We start from the raw sequence: 26,364 nt of genomic DNA, 5'->3' as shown, positions 1-26,364 counted from the left end.
TGATGTTGACCACTAGATGGCAGCTCTGGGTTGTCTCGTTGAACTTTCTCAACTAAATCACAAGACGCATGGAGAAGTCGTCATATAAATTACCTTATACCTTACTTACAGATTTACAAAGATGGACTAGGAAATGCACATTATATATGCGATATTTAAAACTTGTATGACTTGAAAAATTGAGGCATACAGTATAAAGCACATTGCAGCACACATTTACAGCCCATCAGCTGATTTGAAAAAAACAAATTGTCTACTGAAAACTAAGCATAGCTAATCTGAGACTTGTGGGGATATACCTAAAATAAACACAAGTTTTGTGACTGTGTGCCAAGACAGTACAGCACAATATAGTATACTTTACTTTTCCTGGTATTCATGAACACCGTACAGTTGAGTACAGTCAGAGAATGGCTCTGGTAGGCTACAAAGCACCAAGATAAAACTCGCTGTCACCTTTAAATTAAGCTACCTTATGTAATGCACATACATGGTTACATAGTTAGCTGTCGTCGTAAAATTGCACAACTTGAATTTCAAGACCTGCGCGTCCAGCATTTAGAAAATCTCCATATAATAACAGGTAAAAGCACACACTTGAACCTCAATGCAACTACAGCGTCATCAGGGAGGAGGGAAGGAGGAGCAAACTACGTAATTGCTTTCCTCATCCAGTCAGCACTCTTCTACGGTGACTGCATTAGGTCAAACCATACAGTTAAGCCGTGTCGAGGCAAGGAAGCTGAACATTTTCACAATGGCGAGATAGAGCGAAAAATGGGGACGTATCTCAGGGCTAAAAGGAAAACGTAAATTTCGCAGAGAGTTACTTTTAAGTGATAGAGCTGGAATGTTAAACGATCATTGCGATCAGAAGAGGAGGACGGCTTAGGTGGCGGGTATGTGGACACTGCGGTGCTGCGCGGAATAACGTTAGCTAGCTACAGAGGATTGAAACCGACCAGCATCAATTGGACCAACAGAAGCAGGGGACGGCTTTCTTATCATGAGAGAGTGCGAGCCCAGTTTTCTGGAAGGTCCTACAAAGTAACGGTTAAATTTGTCGTTGAAAGAGACCTTTCAACCCTCAACAAGAAGCAAGCACAAGTTGGTTTAGTTTAGTGGAATGGCAGGGAGAAGCCGACGAGCATGGTTCAGTGTTCTTTTGGGACTGGTTGTCGGATTCACTCTGGCTTCCAGACTTATTTTGCCAAGGGCTACCGAGTTAAAGAAAGCTGGCCAGAAACGCAAAGCAAGCACCGGCGGCTGTGGGATACACAGAGGACTGAGGAAAGAATACGGCGGTGGACTGGTATGGCCACCCCAAGATAACGGTATGCTGGCAACTGAGAAGCCAGTCTCAAGCTCCAATTTTCTTTTCGTCGGCGTCATGACTGCCCAGAAGTACCTGAACAGCCGTGTTGTAGCGGTACATAGGTATGTGGAAACATTTTGATGCCGCGATGCCAACAAAGCCAGCCAGCGTTATTGCCTTTTCCCGTTAGCTATACATAAGTTTTTCTGCTTGACAACCATAGTTAATATGAAAGTGTCATTGTGCATGTTCTTTGTTTGGTGGGCGATTTGTTTCATTAGTATAATGTCGTCTGGCTTTCTTCAATTGTTATTTCCATGGTGAAATGTGAACTTGTCCTGAACTAGTTAAGCTTTAAATTAACGTCACCTCTTTGCTAGTCTTAACGTTAGCCATCAGGGAATCTCATTTTCAGTCACCCTCTTAGCCACTCACCAATGCAGGGCCAACCAATGTAACGTTAAGGATAAGCCGAATCGTTATGTTCAAGATCACGTTTTTGTTTTAAAATCTTCTGACTAAGCAAGGTCTGCATTTTCAATATTTTTTCCTCAATCATTCCCAACCTTTCATATTGTACAAATGTGTAAATAGGTCCTTTTCAGACGATGCTCAATCAATTCATGTGTGGGAGCATGAGGGACAAGGCGCCTTGTCGCTTTAAGGTTGTATTGTCCTTTGACATGTCTTTTGGCTTCTGCAAGCCTACATTTTTTATTCGTGGTGTTCCATTCTGCAAACATGTCAATCATTGTATTTGACATCAGGTTCTCCAAGGCCTGCTCTGAAGGATCTAGTGTGTGCGGTTGCGGTAGCTAAACTGGTACAGTACGGAGTCAATACCATCAGGGTTATTCTTGCAACCGAGCCTAAAATATGTCTTTCTAACATGACATAAGTCGCTCAGGATAAAAGCATCTGCAAAAGCAATACATTTAGTAGATGTGCAGAATTGTGCCTTGATCTGCACACAGAACCAATACAAAAAGTTTATGGATTACACCCATGTTAAACATTTATGTAGCTCTACTGTTGATGGTAAATGTGGTCAAATGAAGACTAATTAGGCCTAATTGCGGTAAAATTCCCATCACTTAGGTCTTTTTCACTAAGGACAGTGTATTGTGCAGTCCAAGCGTTTTCTTAAATGAAATGCTGATCCAAAAAAGTTAGCAGATTGAATAGTGATCTCTTTAAACATGGTGATCATGTGAAAGACTCGTTTTGGAATTATCATGAGCATAGATATGCCCAGAAGGCAAACAAGGATGTGAAATGACTAAAATGATCTTGAGATCTAGATGTAGCTGATTAATCCATCACTTCAGTCAACAATCTATGTTTTTTTAGCCAACAGACTGATAAAGATTGAGGAAGTGTTTCTCTGAGTGTTTTGATAAGATCAGTCTCTATTTGTTTCCCCATGCACTGATTATCTTTGCACATCACTTATTTTTGGTGTCGAAATGAAACCAGTGGCCATTTTTTTTACCTAAATTTGTTTTTTTGTGGATGTCTTATGTCCTGCAGGACCTGGGCTCGCACCATACCAGGCCGTGTGGAGTACTTCTCCAGCGAAGGCTCAGACACGAGTCTCCCTATGCCCATTGTGGCCTTGAAGAATGTGGACGACTCGTACCCTCCTCAGAAGAAGTCTTTCATGATGCTCAAGTACATGCATGACCACTACCTGGACCAGTATGAGTGGTTCATGCGAGCCGACGACGACGTCTACATCAAGAGCGACCGCCTGGAGAGCTTCCTGCGCAGCCTGAACAGCAGCGAGGCCATCTTCCTAGGTCAGACGGGCATGGGCGCACGGGACGAGCTGGGCAAGCTAGCCCTGGAGCCTGGCGAGAACTTCTGCATGGGCGGCCCTGGGGTGATCATGAGCCGGGAGGTGCTGCGGCGTATGGTGCCGCACATTCGCCAGTGCCTGCAGGAGATGTACACCACGCACGAGGACGTGGAGGTGGGACGCTGCGTGCACCGCTTTGCTGGGGTGCAGTGCGCCTGGTCCTACGAGGTAAGCGGAATTGAATTGATCGGATTGATGGGATTACTTGTCAACTGCGATAAGAAAACTGTTTGGGAAATGGGTGTGGTGTGATGTGTGGGATGAGGTGTAGACTGGACTCTTTGCCTTTTTGAACCGACTGTGTCTGTTTTACTTTATAACTTTCATTTCCACATATTTGTTTAAAATTTGTTTTGCTTTACTGCAGAGCTGGCTTACTTTTTTCATTTTTGCTTTCTAACGGGCATTGTTCTAAAATCAGACATCACACAAAGTTTTTTTGGAGCCATAATTTGGGGTATTGAAAATTGTAGGTTAAGAGTTGGCAGACATGTTTTTTTTTTTATTACCCTCAAAGTTTTGTGCTGTGGTCTTTTGAGAAGTCTATACGTTTTTATGCTTCCCCCTAACACGAATTAGAGAGGGATTAAAGATGTCTACCTGACTCAGACTTAATTCCGCTTGTCGCGTAATTAATGGATTTATTTCTGAGACACGCACACTGTCCCTGACTGGCTGGAATGTCAACCAGGGACTGATTGCTTAGTGGGGAAACAGGGTTGTCTAAAAGACAGACTAGACAGTGTGCAAAGTAATGAGACCCATTTTCCCCTCCAGTACAGTTTTCATTTAAACATTTGAAATTTATGCTCTAGTGCACCAGTACAGAACCCACGCATTGACCTCCAATGGCACCAAATAAATCTTTGGTATTTTCACCCATTATAGACAAATTGGCACTATTCAGAGAGACTTTGATGAGCCTGGTGGGTACTTAAGTTAAAACATTTTTAATTATCGGGTGCAGTTGAGGTTTTATTGGTGGGTTCATCTTTATGGCCCATGATTAGTAAGGGGATCTCCTGGCAGGTAGACTGAAGCAGCCCTACCACCATTACAGTAGCTCCCAGCACATTTCAAACCTCCCTCATGGAAAGAACCTCTGGGAGCTTCACCATGCATTTGATGTTGGGTTTAATTACAGCTTTAGCTGCCTGGTTAAAGGCACAGCAGATGAGGGCGCTGCCGTTAATGTCAGAGGATTCTGTTGTAAGTGGTTTTATGGGACTTTACGTAGAGCTAGTTCAGCATGTCTGAACAAGACCCAACAATGACTTTTGAGGACTTTCCATGTCGACAGACCTTAGTTCACAAGTCAAGTTGCACTTTGACTGAGCTGTTGCTAGTGTTAGTAATCTTAATCGCTTCATATTAGTCCAACAGAATACATAAACTGTTTCACACCTTCATATTAAATGAAATCAAATAAATGAACAAGAAATAAAATATAATATAATATTTTTTTATCGGTAGGTTGTCTTTGAGACCTAATAAGGGACTAGTGTCATATAGCTCTCTCCATCCTAGACTCTTGCAATGTTACCCATGAAATGGATAGTGCTGCAAGGAAGTAGGGTTGGAAGGACATTCTCCAGAAGGTGTGACTCTGTCGAGATCCGCCATGCAGAGGAAGTTCTCAGCGCTGGTGCAGGAATAAGCTCTCATCACCTGCGTCTTAAGACTGATCTCTCGAGATCCTCCGCACAGCTGCCAGGGATCACATGCTGTCATAGATAACTTCAGGCTCACCCTTTGACTGCACATATTGCTACACATAGCTGCTTTGTGCATTATCTCTAAAGGATCTCATTGCTGTGGTTCTTCATGCTGTCGTTGCTTTTAAAAATAGCCTGCTTTAGAAAGTTATCATCTTTATCTGATAGAGGTGGATAGTTGGCTGATTTCGAGGAAGAGATTTAGAAAGTCAGTGACTTACAAAGGTGGAGATGGAGCTGGCTTTATTTGGACGCTGCCCCCATGTCATGGCATTCCTTTGATGCCAACAGCTATGTTTGTGGCGAACTTCACATCCTTATCTTTTTTTGCTCTGGAAAAACAAATGACAAGTTGCATTCTTACAACAGATTGCACACCCAGTCTGAACGACTGAGGTCCAAAAGTAACATCTACATCCCTTATTTTGAAGGCCTTGCTATTTTGCATATTTTGGCAATACATACTGCCCTTTACAGGATATTTAATTCTAACTATGTTAAATTGCTAAATTGAGCTGGGTGAGGGATTACTCTGTAAAAGTGTGGGTTGGTTTGATATCCATTTAGATAATCACAGAGATTCTTCAAATAATACTTGTCCAGACAGCAGGCATAGCTTTCCTCTTCATTGAACTGATGTTTGTCCTTAGTTGGACAGGACAGTGTCCACTCTCCTCATCAAAGTAGAAGAGCCACAGTCTGGCTTGAAGATCCCAAGGCTGTCTGACAGCCTTTGCCTCTGCCCTGCCTCCTCCCACGCACACACGTGCATCAGTGCAAGGGCGTGAGTGAACTCGGCAGCTTTGACAGGACCAGCCAAACTCTCAGCCTGACACACAGTGACGCTATGGAACGCACACTTTCCTTTCCTCTCCTCTCCCCTCCCCTCCTCTCAGTGTTTCTAGATAAGGGCTGCCTGGCCAGACGAGAATCCACAGGAAGTCTGCCGCCCACTCATGCACCCTATTCGACAATGCAGCACATGCTAGCACAAACACCAGCAGCCACAGCCGAGCCATCTATTTTGCGCAAAACCAAGAGTTACTGCAATCCTATATTTTGTGGGTCTTTCACAGAATCTTTTTTTTTTTTTTTCTTAGATTTATGTAGGACGGAGACATATTACTTTTTCCTACTTGTTTTTTTATAGTTTGATGTACTTTACCTCCCTTTTGTCTGTGGTTCGACAATTCAGAAAGTCCTGCTCAGTACAGCTTTTGGTAACGGCATAATAATAACTGTGTAACATTTTGTAAACATCATCAGAATCGAGCATCAAGCCATTCATGAAATCATCAAATGCATGAATTTCATCACATGTTTTTTGGTTCCTCTTTCTAATGTAGAGGTTGAGGTTGATTTGATTGTTTTTCAGCCCTCGCCTCTTGTGTCTTCCAACAGTGTTTCTTATTGATGGCGCGAGCGACATGTGGACCATACGGCAGCAGTTTATTAAGTGAACTTCTCTGTCCCTATAGAGCAGGCCATGAGGCACGTGCTTGTGTGTGTGAGGATCCTCTTGTGTAGAGTTCAGCAGAGGTCCCTTTATTATTTTCGTCCGGCAGAAGTCGTGACCCAGACTCTTTGGCTGCTTAATTAAAACGTGGCCAATTGAAAAGCGCTTTTCTACCCATCTTCCCCTGCCAAGCATTTCCGTACAGGTTATATATATAGACTTTAAATTTTGTTTCATGGCACACACACTGCGATCATCTCGAGCCTAAATGCACTGCTGTTCCTGTCTCTGAGACTTTATAGGCAGCAGACTGAGTTGTGCTGCTGTCTGCCTTTCTATCATTTTTCTCCTTTTGCGCCTCAGACAGGCTGTGCATGTGGCGAACCTCATGTATTTTCAGATATCCTGTGGCCACTGGTCTCATGTATGTGTTGTTCTGTCTCTTCAGCACTCCCTTGGGTGATACTATAATTAGAGCCCCGAAATAAGCAAATAAATGTTTACAAGCTGTGTTTTTGAGAAGAAAAAAAACAACATATATAAATACAGAGGCAGAGGCTAAAGAGCTCACTCATGTGTGAATTCCACTTTTGACTTAAAAATGCTCTTTCAATTGCTGTACTGTTGGTGGTGGGTCTTCTAGTCAAATGAGCTATGCCACTTAAGGTTGAATTTCGTACCATGCTGAGCATTCTGGGAGAGGCTCAGGCCTCGACCAGTTGCGACCTGTGAACCAGGGCCAGATTAGAGCAGACTTATTGTTTGTGTTAAGGAGTTGACCGGGTAGACTCTTTGTTTTACACTGGCTGAGTGAACGTGAGCTCTCTCAGCTGTTTCAGGGCTGGGCTTTCTCTCCGAGCTATTGTTTACACTGTACATCTAAAACCTCAGCTCAGGAAGAAATCTAGGAAGCCCTCGAAATGCATGCTGAGGGTATGCAATGCATTTGACTGTCATGGAGAATGACACGAGATTAGGTTGGCTTTGAAAACCCATGGCTTTGTTGACCTGACGGTTGAATGAAATCAACCCCGCCATTTCTCATGGAAGTTGACCAGGGGCGTAGCCAGGATTATTTTATAGGGGGGGCCAGCTGGGTCCAGACTTTTTATTGGGGTGGCACTTGGGAATCAAAACTACTATTTAAAAACTACTCAAAACGTTTTGAAGATTAGGATAGCCTATTTTAATAATGGTAATAAATTGTGTAAAGCCAACACTGATACACAGGTCAGTTTGTTGTCCACTCCAAATCATTTTCCATAAGCCAATGCTATAAAAAAGTACATTATGATAATGCACCTTACTTAATCAGTCTTATTCAAATGATGTTAAAGAACAATAATAAATACTACAAATATTGTATTCAGATATTTAATCTTATACTGATGGCCAAACTATATTTCTTTCTGATATCCACTCTTATCCACTCTCTAATCCACTTCACTCTCAAGTACTTGGCTGTAAGTAACATGGCTCTGAATTAAGAAATTTACCCTTAGAACCCTAGACTGTTTTAAGGGCTTTTCCACTACCTTTAGTTATAAGCATTTATCCTGGTCATTGTAAGTGCCATTTACACATGCTATATTTTTTTCAGAACAGTCTAGGCTACCCAGATCTGCCACCAATTCATATTAATACTTGCATTGATTTAATTTTGATTTTTAAATAATACAAAGACTAAAAGCATATTATACCATTCTTATTTTGAAATGTATCTCTGTCAGCTGGACATGACTTTCATGTATGTGTAGGGCAGACTGTCCTGAATCTGGCAATATAAGAACCATGGTGGAGGGGGGCTTTGGGGCTGAGCAATTTACAGACATGTGGTGTGCGCCTTACAGAAATAAATGCCATTTTTATTTAGTAATGAAAAAGGCCCTTTCTGCGCTCCATATCTGTGACACGAACTGATCTGACCTGACTGAACACGAGTTTGCGTGTTCTGTGTGTACACTCATGATGATTCTAAAACAACTTTTTACTGCATTGTCATGAACAAAGTGAAGGCAAAAAGGTGTTTTTTTGTCGAATAAATTGGGATGCAATGTGAGTCTCGAATTGGATGCCATGCAGGAATTTGCTGGGATCTCAAAACCGCATTATGAAAATACTTTGCCATAGAGACATGATAGCGTTGGATTATGAACATGCCTTGCCACTACAACACACACAAACGTGGGGTAAGTGGAGCTATATGAAGTTATTATGTTGATGTCATTTCGTCTGTTTTATAACCCAGAAGGATGTACTTGGTATCAAATGATAGCTCTGTATCTCCTCTTTCATCTGACATGCGTGGCATATCTATCCGATCACGGGTTCGTGAATAGGGCCTAATTCAAACGATAGTTGGTTTTTGTACATGATGTTATTTTGCAGTCACGTTGTCTGTTTTTATAGCCCAGAAGCATCGATATACTTGGTACCAATAGATAGCCCTGTCTCTCCTTTCTTCTGATATGCTTGCCATATCTATGCGATCACGGGTTCGCGAGTAATTCAAACGAGAGTAGCCTAATGGGTGCGCAGGTAAACTATAAATATGAATCAATTTGATTTAATTTCATGATTTTTTTGTTTGTTTTCATACTTGATCGCACAGGCAAGAGTTTAGTCTCGTTGGAAAGCCCCACTTCTGCTCTGTCACGCAATTAAAGTTTCATCTCGCTGCGATGAACAGTTCTGGAGCAATGTAACAAAGAACTCAGGCAAAGCAGCCTTTGCCTGACCAGCTATGGCAAGAACCACACGCAGTCAGCAAATTATGTTTTTTTATATAAAGTAGCCTAGCCTAGGCCCCATTAGCCTACTTTTATTGGAGCCATGATATGTGCCTAATATGCTTGCATTTCACCTGAATTTTATCGAAATATTTTTGTAACAGTGTTACCGCAGGCATCCGATTATTTCTGATCAGCCCCACACGTCAATGTCAGAGCCTACCTAAGGACAGCCCAACGCAGCTCACTTGGCTATGATTCGTGACACATTCTAACATCTTATTAGCATTAATGTTCCAACTCATCATCAACTCATGTTGTTACTGCATGAGGTTAAGAAGTGTCAGTGTTTTTAACAGATGACTTGAATTGTCCCGCTGCTGCTGCTGCACTAGGCCTAGCCTATCACGATTTGATCACAACCGTGGGCTACACTTCCTGACTGGGCCAATGGTCGTAGATAGAGTGCAGTAATTGGTTCAGTCCCTGCTTTGCAAAGTGTTGGCAAAGTGCCGTCGAAAACGGCAGCAATTATATTTTTCTTTTTTACTTTTCACTGAACGGAGCTGGGGGGGCCAGCAGGGTGGCCAAGCTTTGACCAGTGGTGGCCGTGGCCCCCCCTGGCCACCACGTAGCTCCGCCCCTGAAGTTGACCCTTTATGGCTCAAGGCTAGCTGGCTAAGCCTTTTTTCCTTTGCTGTCTCCTGGCTCCACCTGTCCTCAGAACCCTCAAATATACAGACTTTTCAAAACAACTTTCTTCCTTCACCTCTTGATTTGCTCTGATTCAACTAGTACTTCCTGTTTAATTTCAAATGATGACCTGTGATGCTGTGTGTCCTGCTGTGAGTCCTTGGATGCCTGCTTGGGAGACCTGCAGTACAAACCATCAATTGTTTCAGGTCAAACAGGAAGAAAGTGTATGAGGAGGAGATGAGCTGGATTGTACCTCGCTGTTCTTGGAGCTCCTATTACATTAAGGCCTGCATCGGCATTACTCTGCAACAAAGCGCTAGCGTTTGACTAAAGAAGTAAGAGGTTGTGGAGTCCCCCAGTGCTCTCACGGGGACAGGATGAAAGCGCTTTTGCATATCCACAGATTGTGTCCTGGCTGTCGCGAGGGGCTCTGCCTTGTGCATTCCCTGGCGATCTCCTGCAGTGCAGAACAAGCTGTTCCGCAAAGCGCCCAAAGCCACAAAGCAGTATCTGCGGTCATTCATCTCTTTTTTTGTCCCCGTAAACAAACAAAACACTGGAACACAACTAATCAGAACCAGCAGAATTTGCCCCCCCCAACCACCCACTCCCACCTCCCTCCACCAGGCCCTCCAGCTCTACTCCCATGTTCGTAGGCCACGCGCCGTCTCTTGTGAGCGTCTCCTGCCAAATCTTCAGGCAAATCTTCGTCCTCCAACTGACTAGCCATATAACAGAGTAAGAATAAGCTGGAGAAGAAGAATAAGGAGTGGAAGAATAATAGGTCCTTTTGTAGCAGCACTATTGTGTATAGAGGGCACCTCTCTTGTTTGCTCGTAACATATGTGTAATCGCTGTGTCCTTCTGAATCATATTTCACAGCTGGGTTCATTTGATTTGCATTTAATCCAGTAAATTAAGCAGCTGAACTGCTTTTCCTGCTGGCTGTCCCCCCCCCACCCCCCCCCCCCCCACACACACACACACACACACACACACACACACAGCCATAGAGCTCTGGATGACAAGGACTTCAGCAAAATTGCTTCTATATTTCTGTTGGCAGTCTTAAGGGCAAGCCTGAAAGGATAAAGGTGTATGCAGCCTTGGCACACCTCTGAAAGCTATGTGGAATCATACCAAAGTATCTGTCCAGTGCAATTTCTTCATAAAAGATTATGTCCCTGTCCCAATACGTCAAGCTTTTTAAGGGCGCGTTGGATCCGTTTCTTTTGTATTCTGCCATCGTCATGGTTCTATCCCTTCACCCACATGAAAAACTGGTATGTGCAATTTCACCAAGCCATCCCTGATTGTTTTGCTTGTTCAACCTACTATGGGTATACGTCACGGAAAGGATGCAATGTCAAAAAAGATGATTGAAGTCATAGGATTCCCATTGACTTACAAGGTGTGTGTCCTTACAAAATCAGTCTAGTGTAGCAAAAAATCAACCCAAGATGACGTCTGAATTAGATGAAAGGAGTGCATCTAAAAATTGTCCACATGCCATTTTTCTCATTTTGCTGGAAATACATCTAGCCTGTGCTACGCACTACGACTGTCATCTGTTTAGCTCGCCTCTGGCCTGCCTAGATCAGATACACCGATGTGATTGGTTCCTTGCGATACAAGGGACCAAAGTAACGTGCATCATTACTCATTGCCAGAGTGACTAGCTGAGCAAATTGAAATTATGCTCCTGCGAGAACTCTGGATTCCCAGGGTAGCCTCATGTATGATCACCTTAACATTCACAGTCAAACAACCTATAAACATGCATTTGTAGGCTCAATTTCTTTCAAGGTTTTTTTATTTAAATTTTATTTTTCACTTTTTGGATACCTGGTTAGATATTTCCCCCCCTGTTTTTTTAGGAGCTCTTTCGGATACACCCAGAATGTGAATATAACATTTTAGCGTACATCTTACATGTAAGATTTCATCTTACAGGGCCTGCTGGACAGCTTATAGCCAGTCCCTAACGCAAGGCGGTGAAGAGCCAAGCTGTAAAATCAAACAGTCAGCCCCTGCTCTATCCATTGATCCACTGTGCTATAAAGCACTAATGTGACAATAAGGTGACACTTATGCTCCCTACTCCACATGGGCAGTAGGCAGATCTAGCAGTTCTGTAGATAAATTGGGGATTGTCACCTGGCTCGAAGAAGTTTATATGCGATCCCCTCTAATCCGTTGATCACCCTGTTGTCTGTGCCACCCTCACATTGTCACATTGTTTGGGTTTCTGTCACCAAGGTAGTCGGGTGCCTCAGAGTGGAATGCTGTAGGCCTAGTCAGGCTTACTTTTCCTTGCTTTAGTGCTTGCTCTGGTCTCTGTAAAGTCCCTTGACCGTTGCAATCGTCATTGGCACTGCATGGATAAAAGAAAATATAATTACATTGAATTATTTTAAATGTTTATCCATGTTAACAAAAAAAAAAGGATCCACACCCCTTCCTTCTACCAGATCTCTATTCCCTCACGCTTGCCTTTCTGTCTCTCTGGTGGGCAGTGTGTTGGCAGCAGTACAGGGCTGGATCTCATATCTTTCTGCTGACAGTTTGACGCAGCTCTTTTCACAGGAAGTCAATTAGCGTGCCTTTTAGCCCTCTTACTTCCCCCATTAGTGCTATGGACTACCTTCCCTCTCTTTAGCAACCCACTCAGGAACTGTCCTTTCCTGTTTTGGGTGTATGTGTGAGGCTCCCGTCTCTCCCTCTTAATTAGTTATTGTTTCGTTGGACTAGAGCTGGTATCAGTGATTAATGCAGTGTTGCCTTGTTTATGATGGATAGCCCCAGTTCATGCATAAATGATAAGCGCGTCACACATTTATTGACGCAGTTTGGAGGGACCCACACCCCTAAGACCCGGCCAAGCTTAACCCTTAGAACCCGATTGACGCAAAGTGCGTCAAAAAACACACCCTTTCTTCTCTGTTACATTGCTCCGCGACTGTTCATCGCAACGAGATAAAACCTTTATTGCATGACAGAGAAGAAGTGGGGCTACGCACGTGTCTGTACGATCAAGTATGAACATTTAAAAAAATCATGAAATTAAATCAAATTGCATCATATTTATCTATACTTTGCCTATACTTCTCTTCGTTCACCTGCGCACCCATTACTCTTGTTTGAATTACTCGCGAACCCGTGATCGCATAGATATGGCAAGCATATCAGATGAAAGAGGAGAAACAGGGCTATCCATTGGTACCATAGATATCAATCTTTCTGGCTTATAAAAACAGACGAAGTGACTGCAAAATATTAACGTCATGTACACAAACCAACGCTGCACACCCATTACTCTCGGAGTAATTACTCGCGGACCCGTGATCGGATATATATGCCACGTATGTTAGATGAAAGAGGAGACACAGAGCTATCATTTGATACCAAATACATCCTTCTGGGTTATAAAACCGACGAAGTGACAGCAAAATAATAACTTCATATAGCTGGACTTACCCCACGTTTTTGTCTGTTTTTGTGGCAAAGCATGTTTATAATCCAACGCTATCGTGTGTTTCTCTATGGCAAAACATGTTCATAATCCGGTTTTGAGATCCTAGCAAATTCCTGCATGGCATCCAATTCAAGGCTCACATTGCATCCCAATTTGTTCAACAAAGAAACACCTTTTTTGCCTTTACTTTGTTCATGGCAATGCAGTAAAAATTGAGAATCATCATGTGTGCATACACCATAGTCACACATACTAACAGGCAAACTTGGGTCAAGTCAGGTCAGATCAGTTCGTGTCACAGATATGGAGCGCAGAATGGTCATTTTTCATCACTAAATAAAAAATGGCATTTATTTCCGTAAATCACACACCACATATTTCTGTAAATTGCTCAGCCCCAGAGTATCCCTCCAACATGGCAATTACATTGCCCGTTTCAGGACAGTCTGCCCTACACACACATGAAATGCATGTAGAGCTATGAGCTTGCTGTGGTGAGATACAGGTCAAAATATAAGAATTTTTATAATATGATTTTTATATTTTAATTCTTTAAAAATCTAAATAAAATCAATGCTAGTACTAATACATGAAATGATTGCATTCTGCTGAAAAAAACAATATATAATATGTGTGTGGCACTTACAATGACCAGAATAAATCCTTATGAATAAAGGTAGTGAAAATGCCCTAAAAACAGCTTAGGGTTCTAAGGGTTAATGTGTTTTCTTGCCTGCTTAAGGCAGTGTACAACTTGAATAGCTGATCTAACAGTGTGCAACCCTTTTTCTCGCTACACAGGCGCGACATCAGCTGATTTTCAAAGGCTCCGGTATTAACATTCTTCTGGCTCAAGAGTTTCAATGTCTCATCCAAACATGGGTACAGAAGTGTTGTGATGCATGTTGTGAACATGAACATTTGCTTAACTCTCCAAAGGAAAGATTAAGTTTTTGGCGTCCTGGTGTCCTCTCTCTCTCTCTCTCTCTTTCTCTCTCTCTCTCTCTCTCTCTCTCTCTCTCTCTCTCTCTCTCTCTCTCTCTCTCTCTCTCTCTCTCTCTCCTCATGCTGTTGTGACATGCTGACTAGAAAGCAAAACTGGCCGTAGGCAGCATGTCAGTTTTGGATGTGATTGAGTGAGCTGGAAGAGTGAGACACTGCCGGGAGTAACGTCTCTGCAAGCGGCTGATACCCAGTGCCCTGCTCCTCCAGCGGGGTGCCTCTCTTCCTCTAATGCCCCCGGCCCCTGAGGGCAGCAGAAAGGCACGGAGCACTCTGCTGAGGCCTACACATGCCTCTGCTCTCCAGTAGTTTGCTACATGAAGCTGGCACTACTATCCAGGAAGATTCGTTTGGTACTGTCTTACTATATGACGCTGGCACTATTATCCAGGAAGACTCATTTGATGCCTCATTTTTGTGAGGAATGTTTGCTCAAAGTCAAAATTGTAATTTGTCACCCCCGTCGGTCTCATAACACACTCTTAGATATTTGTTTGTGCAGCGCAGGCCAGCTTTGACTTTGCTGAGTGTGATTTAATTTAGAATTTAGAATTGAATTCCCAGTATGCAGCTTTATTGTAAGTAGAGTGATTATAGTGGAGTCTTAATCAGTCTTATCACCCAGAGAGTAGAAATACTCTTTTCTGATTGCCTGGCGGGGTGGCTATTCTGAATAACAGGACACCTATGTAGATCTGGTAAAAAAAGTTTAATCGCAGTTCCATATCAATGCTTATGAATGGTAACTATAACAACCATAGTAGGACGACGGTTGAGCCTGGAGGCAGGCTTCGCAACAATGGAATCAACTGTAAACAAACTAACTGTCAATGCTATCGCTGTTATAGGGCCAACGAAAGACAAGCTGAACTAGTGGGCTTCTTTTTAAACGGAACCGCTTGTTTCCTTGCGTGCTATAAAGGCATGGCTATTGCCTATAGTGGCAACCAAGCGGGATAACGGCCTTCGAGGTGTCCTGTTCTAAGGAATTAATGGACTTGGGCGGAGGCAACTCCGCTGCGCGTTGGGGAGTTCTTTGCCTCTCGCCCTCGTCCTTCAATTCCATTTAACAGGACACCTCGGCGGCCGTTATTCCCTACTTATTTTCCTGGTTCCTTCTAGAATTCTACGCAAACAATATAGTTTCAGTGTTCTTTATACAGTCTATGCAGAAAATCTCTGAGGGTAATTGTCATAGTGCGGAACTCTCGGTTTGCGAACATTCTAATCACATTTGTGACCGTACTCCTCAACAGGTTAAGGGAATACAACTGAGGAATGTCCATTTCATTTCCCTTTATGTTATGAAGCACACTGCTGTTCAGTACCCTCCACATGCGCATGCACACACACACACGCATGCACACAATTCTCATTCGTTTTCCAAGATGAGAACGACAAGCCACACGCTGTGTCGTCATTGATTCCCACTCTGTACATGAATGTGGTGTGTTGTATATAAGTTAAGTGAACGTCAGAGCATTGATTTTTCTGCCCGCCACCAGACCACTTTTCCACTCCTACTCCCATCCCATGAACTAGGTTATTAGATCAGTATCTGATTGTGTGTTGTGGGGGCTTTTTTATCAATCTCAGAGTGTTCATATATACCCATGTTGAAACTTTTAACTTTCTTTTATTTTTTTTGTCCATCCATGCAAGAGTTGATGCATCAGCTGCATTTCCAGTGGCTTGGGTGGGAAAACTGCAGAGGCCAGTGGCAGAGGGTGCAGATGGCTAGCGGTCTACAGGGTTAAATTGGAAATGTCGAAAGAATGCCTTTTGCAGATAGGAGACACACGGCCCTGTTGTACCGATGGGTAATCCCACTGTCAGAGATGCAGTTAAGCCAAGTTCTAGCTGTTTACGTAATGTGAAAGCAAACAAAGAAGATTGGTACCTTCTCACAGGTAAATCCTAATTAAACCTGCTCTTTTTGAGTTGTGTGGTGTTGACTGTGTGTGGCAGTTCATGGTAGTGTAAGGCATTCTTTACATGAAAGAATCTGTCCTACTGTAAATAAACCCCTAAAGCTACACAAGGCAACTGTGTTTAGGCTTGACTATTGAGCCTCTGGACTATGGGGATCTTCATTTAATCCATAAGCAAAAATAGTTGTTTCTTGCTGTTGTTGCAACCACAGTTGAGGTTCTCGCCCTAAGTGACAGACTGGAGAGTTCAGCACCATAAATTCAGCTGTCAATTCACTGTCAAATCACTCAAGTTGTTTAAAGGAGTGGTCCAGTTTTGTTGACATGGGCTTGAGCAGTCCAGAAAAAAAATAAAAAATACACTATGCATCTCGTCATGCCTCTCAGAGGGTTATTCCAGCCAACCACATGTAGCAACAGGCTATTACTTTACTGATCAGCTCTTTTTATTACAGCAGGATTGGCAGGATTTCCCAGGAACTATCCTGGCATGACCCCCCCCCCCCCCCTTTCCCCTTAGTGGTTCTGTTGCCCGTCACTGTGCCAGATGCATTCAATAGAAAAAAACATTAGAGCAACTTGCTTTGAATTTGTTGTGCTGTAGGGCCTTTTCGCTATTCCTCCCTGGTATAAAAGACACCCATGACAATTGTTGGACCATTTTTACACATACATCCTCAGATATTCTAGCATTCATGATTAGAGTGCAAGTAATTGTATGTGTGTGTGTGTGTGTGTTTTAGTGAAACTGTGAAGACATTATGGAAATGTACAAATCTGTTTTAGATTGCCACTTACAGCAGCATACAATTTCTCTGTAGACTGCTCCTACACGCAAGTGGACAGACATTGTCCATTTTTAAAGGTTTTGTGGTGTGTGTTTGTTTTTCTGCTCTCAAGCCAAACTCCAATGTCCACTCCAATCCAGTCCATCTCATGGTTGGACTACGCTGAGGATTCTAGAACATACAGCTCTTGAGCTCTTTGCACTGGGGCATACTCTGCCAAGTCATTTGTCTTGGGTTTCCAACTTCACTTTATTTTATTTCTCCTTCATTTTCTCTTTCTAATTGTCTCCTTTTTCTACTTTCTACGCAGGCAAGTCCTGCCAGGAATCATTTTAGCAGACTGCAGAAAAGACGGTGTGCTTTTTCACTTTTTACCACCACCAGCCCACATCTCGTGTGTGTCTCCCTCTCTCTCTCTCTCTCTCTCTCCCTCTCTCTTTCTCTTTCTCTCTCTTTCTCTTTCTCTCGGGCAGAGTTGGCATAAGCTGTAAGCCTGTGCGCTCCTGAAACAGTCATATTCCTGGCATTTGCCTACTGTCTCCTTTCTGCCCCCCCCCCCCCCCCCCCCCCTTAAGGTCTCTCTCCTAGTCCCCACTTTATTGCCCAAAACAGATGAATCGGGATCAGTCTGAAGAGCTTTATCGGTCGTTCCACTGTAGATTCCTGATGGATTAGTCCAGCGATGAGCCCTAGGCCCAGTGGCGTGTCGTGGCATCTGCCACAAACAAACCCACTGATTGTTGTTGTTTTTGTAGTTGTCTTTTTGTTTGGTTGTATAATAGCAGCTGCCATTGTACAACCTGTGTGTTTGCCTCCCCAGAGGCCAGAGTCTCCCCAACAGATTTTAGTGGGGCCGGATGGTTTTACTGGCTATCCATGCAAGCCACGGGGGGAGAAACAAAAAAATAATATGAAGCTGTCACAACAACAAATTGTAGCATGTCACAGAAAACCCATGGTCAGAATTATCGCTGTTTTCTGACTTTTCATGATTTATGAGACACTCTCATCTCTCTCTCTCTCTCTCTCTCTCTCTCTCTCTCTCTCTCTCTCTCTCTCTCTCTCTCTCTCTCTCTCTCTCTCTCTGATGAACAGACGTACTTAAATGGAGCCATTAATATCCTGGCAAGCACTCCTTTGAGACCAACTCTACTTCTCCAGCTTGCCATCTGGTGACCACAGTAAACACTGGCAACATCAGCATGATATCCTGGCTCTTGCAGGCAGTAGGCTAGTACGGTTGTAGAGCTGCTCTTGCTAGTCCTCATGTAGGCTACATCACACTCTAGGTTTTTATGAGTCCTTTTTCCTTCTGTGCCGGCGAGGCTGACAGCGAAGCTACACCAGGCGCGTAACTGAAGCATTCCGTTCGCGACGCGTAAAATCCATTTTAGATGAATGGTCTATTTTTTTCGAACGTACACGCCGCCATCACGTCTGGTGTAGCTACTTCCATTGATTATAGTGGAAGCTAATTGTTGCAGCAGACGCTACGCGAACGGAACGCTTCAGTAACGTGCCTGGTGTAGCTCAGCCCTAAGACATTAAAATGCTCAAGCCGTAGTTCCCTATTGTAGTCCCATGGGAACGGGCTTGCCACACACACACACACACACACACTCACACACACTACTGCCCCATCCCAATGCAGACCGTCCCAGATTGGCAGTAAGTTTCGTGTGAGTAAAGCTTTCACTGCCAGGTGGCACAGGAGCCCCACAGAGGCACTGAAGCCAAACTGTGATCCTGCTGCTGCTGCTGTCTTTCTGTCTGTCTGTCTGCTGACGGCATCGTTTGGTAACATCTGGTGCTTAGTGTCGGCAGAGACGGCTCACGGTGAAAGGCCATGTCGTCACTGTGTGTGTGTGTCTGTGTGTTTTACTGGGTCCTGTATTTACCCAACTGGTGGTCTGTCTGTGTGAGTGCTTGTATTTGTCTTGGGGGGTACCAAGCAGAGGGGGCCCTCTGAATGTTCTCCCTGCGGATTTAGCCCAAAGGCTGTGTGTGTCAGTCTGATACGTTCTGTCACCTCTGAGTGTGTGTGTGTGTGTGTGTGTGTGTGTGTGTGTGTGTGTGTGTGTGTGTGTGTGTGTGTGTGTGTGTGTGTGTGTGTGTGTGTGTGTGTGTGTGTGTGTGTGTGTGTGTGTGTGTGTGTGTGTGTGTGTGTGTGTGTGTGTGTGTGTGTGTGTGTGTGTGTGTGTGTGTGTGTGTGTGTGTACGTGTGTACATACTCGTGTGAGTGCTTGTACACAGCACGTCTGGATGGCCTATTGGGAAGCGGCACACATGCTCCACCAGCTAAGCCCTTAGATCCTTTGTTCTCCCTCTTTTCCTGCCTCTTGCCTCTGCCTCGCTGCTGGAACGGCTAGAAAGAGATCCAGCCTAGGGATACAGGACCAGGGGCTCTTTTCCAACCAAACCAAGCAGGGTGTAGTGGCCTGGGAGTCAGTCTCCCACTTTCACTTTAGCATTATTTTAATAACATATAGAAAACTTCTGTATATTTAAGCAGAAGACTCAAAACAAATTAAATTTCCATGATTCTTTCTCACTGCCATGAATCCCCTCCATCTGAAGCCAGTTGCCATTCATATATTTTTCATTATTCAGGGTGATTATTATGTATCGGTCATTGGGAACTGTATGCTTTACAAGAAAAATACATTCTCTCTCTGTGGGATCATTTACCTGTCTAGTCCTTTTCCATAGTCATCATTCCTTCACTAACCTACATTTTGTTTTTGTTGAAACCTGAAAGCTTAAGTGAGGTTTTGTAAAGATGCATTAGTCCTAGAGCTAACCTCCACATATGACAAGAGCGGGTTGTGAATTGATAGTCTCTGGTGGTATGGTGTGACTGACTGGAGTGGGGGATGTGTCCAAGACTACAGCCTTTGATGAGGTAGCTATAGGATCAGCCATTTAGCAGATGGGGGCGTGCTCTATAGATCCATGCATGCCGTTTACCCATAGAGAATTTCGACGTCACTTTTGTTGTGTGCAGCATCTGTGACTTATTTTATGTCTCGCTCCAAGTCTCTCTCAAGGCTTCCATGGACGCAAGGAGCACTATATTTATATTTTCAGTGGGCCCGTTTGTTTGTAAGGCACGGCTCACATGGCTGGCATTACAAGCCTCTTTTTTTTGTGCAAGCAGCTCACAGAATCGAGGGCCTTGTTTCCTAGCGAGGGATGGTTACGGAAGTGCTCCTCATTCCCTGGTCATTCCTCTGCCTCGGTTTTCCCCCGGCTGTATGGCACACATATCTGCCAGCACAAGCCGGATGCAACTTTGCTTTGGTTCGTGGCTTTTTTGTTTTGGCTTTTTTGTTGAAGAGACTCACGCTCTCCGCCATGAGCGTCACTGGTCTGCTGGCCTACTCTGCTGACCTGTCTGTCTCGGCGTAAGTAGCCATTTCTTCGGCTCTGCACTGTGGGGAGCGCTCGGCAAAGCTGATTTGCTCGGGGCATCCCTTTTGACGTCACGCTGAGCGCCGGCCGCTGCCCGCCGGCCGCTGCCCGGATCAGACTGTCTGTTGCATCCCCTTGCCGCGCTGGCACAGAAGTGCGAATCCCGCCTGGGCTTCCTCCGGCTCTCCGCGGCGTGGACAGGGAGCTAAACGGTTACAGCGGCAGTACAAACGCACAGGGGAGCCAGGGCCAGGGCCCGCTCTGCATTGTTCCACCTGGATGCTGAATGTCCCACTTACCGGCTTGTTTGTCTGGGATCCTATTTTCCCCCTCCTTTCCTGCAGTACGGGCTGGGCTGGCCTAGGTACAAAGAAGCCCTCTTTAATTTCCTGCCACAGAATATGCCTCACAGGGATGCCATTTTTCCATCCTATTTCTCTTTTGTTTACAGCAAGTGTTTCATCCAGTTAATTTTTTTTCCTGCTTTGTCCACTAGCTCAACCATTTGTATACTTACTGACCAATTCTCCCTTCATAATGCAGGCTATTTGTAGCGCCCTGTGTACAGTTCAGCCGCAGTGTTTACACGTGCACGCTGGGTGGACTCGGTCTCATAAGTGTTTCCCACTCCGGGTGCATTTTTCCTGGTCACTATGGCCTTCACAATAAAAGGATGACTTTTCACTCACTGACTTTCTGACCTCAGCCCTGCCCAAGTTCAGTCCACCCTCAGCTTAGCGCAGGAGCCTTCTTGCGCTGCACGTTAATTGCTTTACCATGTGTGTGTCAATCATCCCTGACCGTTTGCTGAAATCAGAGAATGAGCTGGGGGTGCTTGTCCGGCAGGTAATGGGAGGTACGTAGTACCCCAGCCCCTCTGTACCCTGGAGATTGTGAGCACCAGTCATTTGCCCATGAACTGTTACAATTTCATTCCTCCATAACATTAATCACCTGCAGACCATACCACAGTAGTACCTAAGCTCATTCCATCCAATTAGAGGAGATTACTCTATAAGAGTCTTACTTGTGGACCAGGTGCTCTTTGTCCCATAGAGCTCAGTCTGATTGCAGCTTATAGAAACTATTGAAACTATTCATTACGCCATCAGTACACAAAATAGAGTGCTTTTTATCATTTTGGTTTTGGTCCAGTGCCGTAGAAACTGACACACAAGCAGTCGCCTTAGACATCCTGTGATATTATCTGTGGTTATCAGTGCAAGTCAGTGCTGGTATTAGCTTCTCCTGCAGTCCAAGTGTGCTGTGTTTGCCCCAACCAATATCCACCATCCCATAGCAGCTTTTGTTCATTCTATAGGTTTTCATGAAAAAGGGAAAAATAAAATCTTAGTCAGCGATTTTGGCACATCCCAGTCAGCGATTCAACACAAGCGACCACCTCTGTCATGCTTCGATAACGTTCCTGCTGAGGCAAAAGGGATAATGTTCATCTGAGAGTTTTGGGACAGAATCCTTTTCTTTGTGGGAGGCACATGCAGGCGGAAACTACGGAAAGTCCTCCTGCTGCTCGGTGCACACTAATGGGGCTCCTCTTTGTTTTTGTAACTCCTAACCCCCTTGGCTGAGCTCATAGAAGTCGTGGAACATTTTTCATGTCAAGAGGAAAAAGTAAATAATCCCAAACCTCAGTCAAACGATGTCTATGGAGACTATATATAGCCCATATCTTTTAAAAGTTTTTTTTTTTTTTTTTTCAGCAAGACTTCTATTATTGCTAAAAAATTTTGCCACTGAACGGTGTTAAATATCAATCAGATGTTATTGAAAATATGTTTTTGTTGTTTTATATGAGCGGTCCACTGTATCATATCATAGAAATTGTCGGTCAAGGTTTGTGCATAAAGCACTCTTCTAAACACAGGCAGGGGAACATTTAACAGCACTTGAATCCATGTTCACTCCATTCTGATATGGATTGAAATACAGTAAATGACCTAATCTGTCTACTCTGAGCAAAATGCTAGAATACTTTCCTGCAGAGGACAAGAATTGTATTTTATATTGTTATTGTTTATTTTATTTATTTGTTTTATGTATAAATGTTATTTTAATATAATTGTTTTATGTGATTGTAACAGTCTAGATTTAAGTATAGGTCCAGGTTTTTCCTGCCCATTTGCCTCTTAGTTTACCTTGTAGATCAAGGTAGTTACCACATCTACATTAAGAAGCCTCAATCTCCACTATCAGCCAAAAGCAGTTCAGAGACTGACGACACTGAGGACTACCCACCCCCTCACAGAACCCTGCGCTTTTTTCCAGCAGGGAGTGAGGAGAGGAATCCAAGGGAGGTCGCTTGTAGGGGTGCTAAGTGAACACAGCCACTCGCACAAAGAACAGAGTTCCCCTTCAGTGAGGCTCGATTGTGTGTGTGTGTGTGTGTGTGTGTGTGTGTGTCGTTGATAATTTCCCGTGTGAGTTGGGGGGGGGGGGGTCCTGGGGACCTTTAAGCCCACTCTCCAGAGAGGGTGGGGGGCTGGGAGGCGTTGGAGGGGCATCTGCTGAGGAGCCGCTTCAGAATGATCCCTTTGTCTGGCCGCTGGAGCAGGTGAAAGCGCGGAGCCAGCTCAGGTTGCCTGCGTCTGCACTTCTCTGCCAGGCCCCAGGCTTTGCTCCCCTCAGGAACCCACCAGGGAGAGCTGGGGGGGAGGGAGGCAAAGAGAAGGAGATCAGGAAGAATGTGACTGCTCTGCTGCCACCCAATCCCAGCCACCTCTCTGATATTACTCTGCCTTGGCAGCACTCCGTCAGCTTTAATCTATACCACCCACCCCCCCCCCCCCCCCCCCCATTTTTTCACACTGAATTTGGTCCACCACAAGTACGGGAGATGTGGACCCAGATAGGGGGGGATTGGGCGGTCAGATTACCGTTCCATGTCTACTTGCAGTCATCCCTAATCTGCTCTGTGCAGGCTTTGTTGGTCTGATTTAGTTATTGGCCCAACTGCCAATCACGTGCTGCCAATGAAGATAACTGCATGATCTAATTAACCAGAGCCCGATGAATATGAAGCGTGGAGGATGGTGTTGTGTGCTGTCCAGTGGACGCTTTTGGCTTTCCTCCTTCCCTGCAAGTACAGTTTCAGATTGGTGCCTTCAGATTACAGGCCTGTGGGCACGCTGCCTCTCTGCCTGCTTGCCTACCTTCTGCAGCTGCAGTCTCTGATAGTCATTAGATTTCCCTGTTGCCAAGTAAAAGGTGTTAAAGCACTGCAACTGAAATCTGGAAAGACTGGGGGCAAATTTGATGCAAAAGTCAAATGACTTCAAAGCGCACACTGCCATAATGACTGTCCTGTTTGGTCGGTTTGTGTTGCCATTGGGCGAAAAGAGTTGCACTGTTACGCATACAGCAGCAATTCCCCACCATCAACTAGCACATTGGCTACATTCTGCTGCTAGTGCGATATGCAGGTATGCGGTGTAGATGATAAACAAGCTAGAAATAAAGCAGTGGCAGCTTCATTTCCACACCACTCTTGTTCACTAAAGGCTGTGCAAATGACATTGGCATTGTCGGCCCTCGGTCTTTTGGTTGTGGAAGAAAGAAAGAGTCTGAGGACAAAAAAGTTAAAAGGTTGAGTTATTAGATCCAGTCATCGAGAAGCAAAACACTAACTACCAGGATTGTATCTCCTTAGAGGGAATATCTGATGATTACACTGTGCTTCTATGCAACAATTAGGTGTCGCCACCAACGTCATACACTTGACGTCATAAATGACAATTTCCGAATGTGCATCATCTTGGGAGTGTTGATAAACTAAACAGCCTATTAGAGCAACCATTATACCAATGGCTCTGATGCCAATTCAACATGTTGTATCGGCCACAAACTAGTCGGCGGAGGTCTGTCAACGTTGGCAGAGCTGGACCATCTGGAGCTACAGATGCTCGTTGACTGGCCAGATGTTATCAGACTGTCAGTGTTGTCTGCAGTTACCTAAAGGTAATCATCATCATCATCACATTATGTTAATTGCCAAGCTTAGGTTTAAGTACAGTGGGTCACCAGGGTGTGCTGACCCTGGTCACTCAAATGGGGCAATGGAACTCATAGCTACATGCTACAGAGTCAGGACACGGCGTGATGAGGCCTCCCACACACAGGTTGCAGCCAGACTGGTCTGGTGATGTTCGCCAACACGATGTTGAAAGACCGGTTTACTTTCCGTTTCGACACAGTGCCATCATAAGTCCTTAAGTAAGTGTAAGTCCTTATTATGTCTGTGGGTATCATGGCACACGCTGTCCCAGCCATTAAGAACTGAATTAAGGCCTGAATTGCTGTCCATCTCCCACTCGTATTATGCGCCGCTGAGGAATCTGCCAGCATGGCACCTGCTTCTGAGAGGCAGGAAACCCCTCCTGCTGCTGCTGCTGCTGCTGGCGAAGGCTCTTCTCCGGCACCTTCCATTGAGTGGCAGCGGTTCTGGCGCGCAGCGTGTCTGCTCCCTGTCTTTTCCAGCAGGCAGAGCCTGGAGGGCCTGCTGCTGCAGCAGCAGCCGCCACTGCTCTCACTTTTTCCATGGCCTCACTAGTCTCCGCGGTGGAAAGTGCCGTCTCACCAAATCCCGCTGGATGTGACGAGGCAGGGCCTGATACTTGATCCTGTCTAAGAATTTCGGAGCATCCCATAACTTCCTTCACATCCTTTTCCATTTAGGGTGGAAAGCCTGCAGTAATGAGGAAAAAGACCAAGGGTGGCGTAAGAGGGCTTCATAAACGCACCGTGATTTAAAATTGAGTAGACAAAAGATTGTATATGTTTCTAATCCACATTTATAGGTTATATTTGATTTTCTTTCCATTAATATTTTTATCATTATTATTATTGGTCATATCCATGTACATTCACTTTACAAACAACCATCAGTAGTTTACAGGCTTTTGGGACCGTTTATTTTGTGACCAGATGCTTGATTTGCATATTGTAAAACTTGTGACTAACTAAAATTATGTGAAATGTGCCTGAACTGTGAATGGTGTCTTCACTTGTTTTGGTGTCTGGGGAGCACTTTTTTTATTGCCAAGCCAGACTTGAAAAGCTCCATTTTAAATCTGTAATGTGCATCTGTCTGAACATCAGAAGCAACATTCCCTGCAAATTTTTAATTTCCCTAATGGGGCTGTTTATTGTGGTACTCTTCCTGTCAAGGGGTCAATTTAGACAGTGTATAATCATCCTACACTTTATAGCAGTCTATTCTGAATGAAAAAAAAAAATCATTCATTGCATCTCTGTTATTTCCGAGGAAATTGAAATATCACGTTTGCTACAGAAAGCTTTTAAAATAGAAAGCCTGTGAAGGATGTCTGTGTTTGTGTTTCAAGAAGGTCAATCAGATATTATTTTGTTATGCTTAGTGAATTTCAAGTTGAAAGTTTGAAAATGGGTGACATGGTGAATGACACATCTCAATGAGATACGCTTTAAGTGAAGTTCCCAGCGTTGTGCCATCAACCGACTGAATCAGACCTTTACCGTGGGCCTGTGGGAACCAGGCAGACCGCAGACTCTGTTATACGCTCTGCATCACGCTGCTAGGAAGTGGAATGGAAGCCAGACATCATGGAAAAGTAGCGGAGCGGCAACATCTTGTTCAAAGAAGGCTGCTGGCTCCTCTGTGCCTCTCACTTTCATATGGTTTCTTTATTATTATGATGTATTATTTCATGACCTGGGCATGTGAATGTGGTGTTCTCATGTATCATATGCAGAAGATGCATTCTTGTTGGGTTGGGTGTTTTGATGTTTATGTTATTCAGGTCTGTCTGCGTGACTAGGGAAGAGTCAGAAATAGCAAGGTTATTGAATCTTATCTCTTCCTGTCTGTGTGTGTGTGTGTGTGTGTGTGAGCGCATTCTGCAAAGAGCCGGAATGTTGAAGCGGCAGGATAACTCGGCTCTTCGGAACCTAATTACCTTGATGTGATGAGAAGTATCTGGGAGTCCCTGGCTC

General features: G+C 44.3%; 1 protein-coding gene across 1 annotated transcript in view; it reads left to right on the top strand.

The window, feature by feature from the left end:
• Positions 1–723: 723 nt before the first annotated feature.
• Positions 724–26,364, top strand: part of chsy1 (chondroitin sulfate synthase 1) — a 41,944-nt gene continuing 16,303 nt past the window's right edge. The window contains exons 1-2 of the mRNA XM_076287379.1: positions 724–1,437; positions 2,846–3,341. Of these exons, the coding sequence (XP_076143494.1) occupies positions 1,127–1,437; positions 2,846–3,341 (807 nt within the window). The 5' untranslated portion in view covers positions 724–1,126. The remainder of the gene's footprint in view (positions 1,438–2,845; positions 3,342–26,364) is intronic.

Source organism: Alosa pseudoharengus, unplaced genomic scaffold (genome assembly GCF_046254945.1).
Source record: "Alosa pseudoharengus isolate Yale_2024_CS ecotype anadromous, Long Island Sound unplaced genomic scaffold, YU_APseudo_1.1 YU_APseudo_1.1_scf_16, whole genome shotgun sequence".
Taxonomy (NCBI): domain Eukaryota; kingdom Metazoa; phylum Chordata; class Actinopteri; order Clupeiformes; family Clupeidae; genus Alosa; species Alosa pseudoharengus.
Note: the sequence above shows the minus strand (reverse complement) of the source record. Positions and strands in the feature narration are given on the sequence as shown.